Below are 3,508 nucleotides of genomic sequence, written 5' to 3'. Positions count from 1 at the left end.
CAAGTTTCTGGGCTCAAATTGTGCGTACGCCAGTTTTATAAATCCGACCCCAGTACACTACAGTTTACACTCATCTACAGGCCAGGACTCTGCAGTTTACACTTTTGTTTTATTTGACTAATAAATGTATGTAAGCCTGTTTTAATAATTTTTATCACTATAAAGAAAGACTTTTTTTATACACAGTCTGTGTGATGGTCATGTGGGGCTTTTTAAAATAAAGTTTTTTTGTGAGTTTGTTGTGTATCTTTAAAAACATTTAAACCTGTGATTCCCAAYCTTTGACCTTCTGACCCTTTAAACATCAGTCAGAGTCCAACACTAACAAACAAGAACACAACGGAAAAACAAACAGCTAATATATAATATGATAAATTTTAAAAAATGAGCCAATATTTCAAAAAGAAAGTGAATTTTTGGATGCTATCTGAGTATTTTGTGACCCACAGTGGGGTTTCCACTCCAGCTGTGAGAATAAATGAATGAAACAGCTGATGATCTTTCAGGTGTATTTATGGTGAACTCACTAAATAAAACAAACACTGAGAACAAATTGTAAAGGTTTGCAGTCTGGCTTCCATGGACATGGTTCAGTCGGGGAACATTTCCTCTCAGGTGTGATGAAACAGTGGGCACAGCTGTTCACATTCACAGGTCCACTGTGTAATTGCAAAAAAAAAAAACTTTAACGCCACCCCACTACGTGTCCGGTCAGCCCTCCCACCCCCACGTGGATTCAACGAGTCAGGACCGAAGCAGACRCTCACCTCCTCCAGAAACACCAGGAAGGTGACGTTGTTGCCCAGCGTGGCGGTCAGCGAGGCCTCGCTGGTGACCAGGTGGAGACCTCTGGGGGCCTGGGCGGGGCACTGCTGCCGCCTGGCCGTGTACTCGGCGATCACTCCGGCTGTGCAGTTATTAGAGACCACCTTCCTGTAACTGAGGGTGGGAGAGAACAGCGTCAGAGCAAGGAGAAATTAATTTAATTTCAATTATCTCCTGAAAAGCCAGCTAACCACCTGATTCATGAATGCCTGGTGCTGGTTCTGAGTGTTTTTGTAAAGATGGACATTAAAAAAAATCAGTACCACTTAGGGCTGGGCCATATGGCCCAAATTCATCCCAAATGAGATTTTCAATTTTAATTGATTTTATTTCCCACTTAACAGAGTGCCTCTGTTTCAGATGTTGAAACAAATTTGTTGTTCTCCTTTTTGTAGCGTGAGTCTTCAAACAGATTTATCAGTGTGGTGTTTGTTGCTCCAARTCTGAGGTTGTGAAACCTAACCAGTTCCAGAAAACTGAAGAAACAGTGACCTTTTTTTTGGGAAGTAGATCCTCTTTGCTAGCTGTCGTATTGTCGWGTCGTGTACCAAGCATCATGAGGGACAGGTGGGGTGACCTCTGAACTACAGAAGTCCCAAACAGTGCACTGGTGGGAAAAAAAAACTTATTTTCCCAAAATTAAATCTTTATAAATGGCAAATTCAAATTAATCAATTAAATCGATTTATCACCCAACCCTAGTACCACTACGGTTCCCCTCATAGGCTATATATGCTTTATATATGGATTATGAAATGCACTATATTACTGCATTATACATATCCACAGTTATCAAAGAGAGCCTTATTGTAAAGTGTAAGACAATACACTCTATAAATGACTAATAAACATGTATAAATGTTATAAGGAAGCCTTATAAATACTGTACTGTCTTACATTTCACAACAAGACACCCTTTGATAGTTGTGGATCTGTATAATGCAGTAATGCAGAACAATATTATATGTAAAATCATTATTGTGCTTACAAGTAGAAACCTAGTGTGAAATGTTTAATAAGCACCTATAGATGCAATATTTTCATCAACAGATTTGTCTCACTATATGGCAAGAAACCAGACAGTTTTGATTCTTTCTTGTCCTTAATTAATACATAATAAACACATAATGATTTCTAAAGTCTTTATAGATGAATTACTAACCTATCTATAAACTATAAGCCTATAAGGGGAGCCTTATTGTGAATTGGCCCTGAWATTTCTTTAGTCCATTAAATGTTTAGATAAAGAAAAACCAAACAAACATTGCAGCGTGGGACAAATCTCTGACTTATCACTTCCTGTTTTATTTTGAAATGTTGAGCAGCCACCCATTCTGTGAAATTAATCACTAATAAATCTAATATCTATTATTATTTTTCTTTATTCTCAGTAAACAAACTGATGGCACTCGGTGTTTACCCAGTGCTGTTGAGGAAAGTCATTCCTGTGGTGCAGCTCCTGGAGACGGACGCTGGATGGAACCAGAAGGCGGGGCTGCACTTCCCGTCGCTCCGCCTCTCGTAGCCATAATCACTGTGATGAGGCGAGCAGAGGAGACAGGTTCACTGAGAAAACTCAGCCTGAGAAATTCAGTTCAAAACTTGCTCAGAAAATAAACCTGTGCAACAGGGAAAGTCAAAACATTTTGGAGCTGTTGGATCAGGTTTTATTTTCTGATTCTGAGTTTTGGTTCAGTTTTTGTTAAATAAATCTGTCCTGTTTTTAATCTGAGATTGAACAATTTATTTAAAGAACTTAYTGCTGAATTTATAACTCTTACAATGATGTTTGTCTATGGTTTATTGTTAATCAATTAGAAATAAATCAACTCTTTAAATGTATAAAGAACTGTGTGAGTGTAAATAGGTTTTGATATCAGAGGAGGTTCAGAAACTGCTTTCTGTTTCTTCACGTTTCAAACACGCCTCATAATTTGTTTGTGCTACAAATTAAAAAGGCAGAGCAGCGCTGTGTCCCGAAAATGATCGGGACAAATTGCCCCAATTAGAGCGACATGYTCACAGATGCAAAAGTGTTGTGATTGTTAATGAAAGCGATTAGGCGCCGTGATTTATGGCTTTGATGGAGCCTTCTCCCAGAGCCAACCGACTCCAGAGACTCACAGATCTGAGACCAGAAACACAAAAGGAAAAATATTAATAATATTGTAAAATTAATAGCGAGCCATTTTCATCTAGACGAAGAAATAAACCCTCCTCCTCTGTGACATTAAGAGTCGCTGCTACAAAAGCAGCTGTGAGTGATCATTTTCTCTCTGAACACTTCGTCCTTCAAGCGGTGAACGATGGCGCACATTAAAGTGAAATCAATACGACGTGTGAGAATGAAAAACACATCGTCTCTCTCTCTCTCTCTCTCTCTCTCTCTCTCTCTGTCTCTCTCTCTGTCTCTCTCTCTCTCCTTTTCACACACATTTTCACACATTAGACTTTTTCTTTTTGCTGGTTTCTATTCAGACGCAGCAGGATCTGCCAAGAATCTGATGTGCATTTCTAACCAGAAGAGGGAAAGTCTGCTCCTCACTTGTCTTTTAACACAAACTGCAGCTCTGTGTTGGTTTTACATAAACTCCTCAAACTTTTTATTGATCATTATTTCAACAAGTATTACTTTGGACATTAAATCTGCACGAGTTGTGTTGTGTTCCTATCAGACTCAGTT

The 3,508-nt window shown here is 38.8% G+C and overlaps 1 protein-coding gene across 1 annotated transcript in view; it reads right to left on the bottom strand.

Moving 5' to 3' along the window:
- LOC106524471 (VPS10 domain-containing receptor SorCS1) overlaps positions 1–3,508 on the bottom strand; it is a gene marked incomplete at its 5' end in the record, with an annotated part of 97,122 nt that overhangs the window by 33,823 nt on the left and 59,791 nt on the right. Inside the window, 2 exon segments of the mRNA XM_014018281.1 lie at positions 768–939; positions 2,246–2,359. Coding sequence (XP_013873735.1) covers positions 768–939; positions 2,246–2,359 — 286 coding nt within the window.

The sequence above is a fragment of the Austrofundulus limnaeus genome, unplaced genomic scaffold, assembly GCF_001266775.1.
Source record: "Austrofundulus limnaeus strain Quisiro unplaced genomic scaffold, Austrofundulus_limnaeus-1.0 Scaffold189, whole genome shotgun sequence".
NCBI lineage: Eukaryota > Metazoa > Chordata > Actinopteri > Cyprinodontiformes > Rivulidae > Austrofundulus > Austrofundulus limnaeus.
This window is presented reverse-complemented; position numbering and strand designations above follow the sequence as displayed.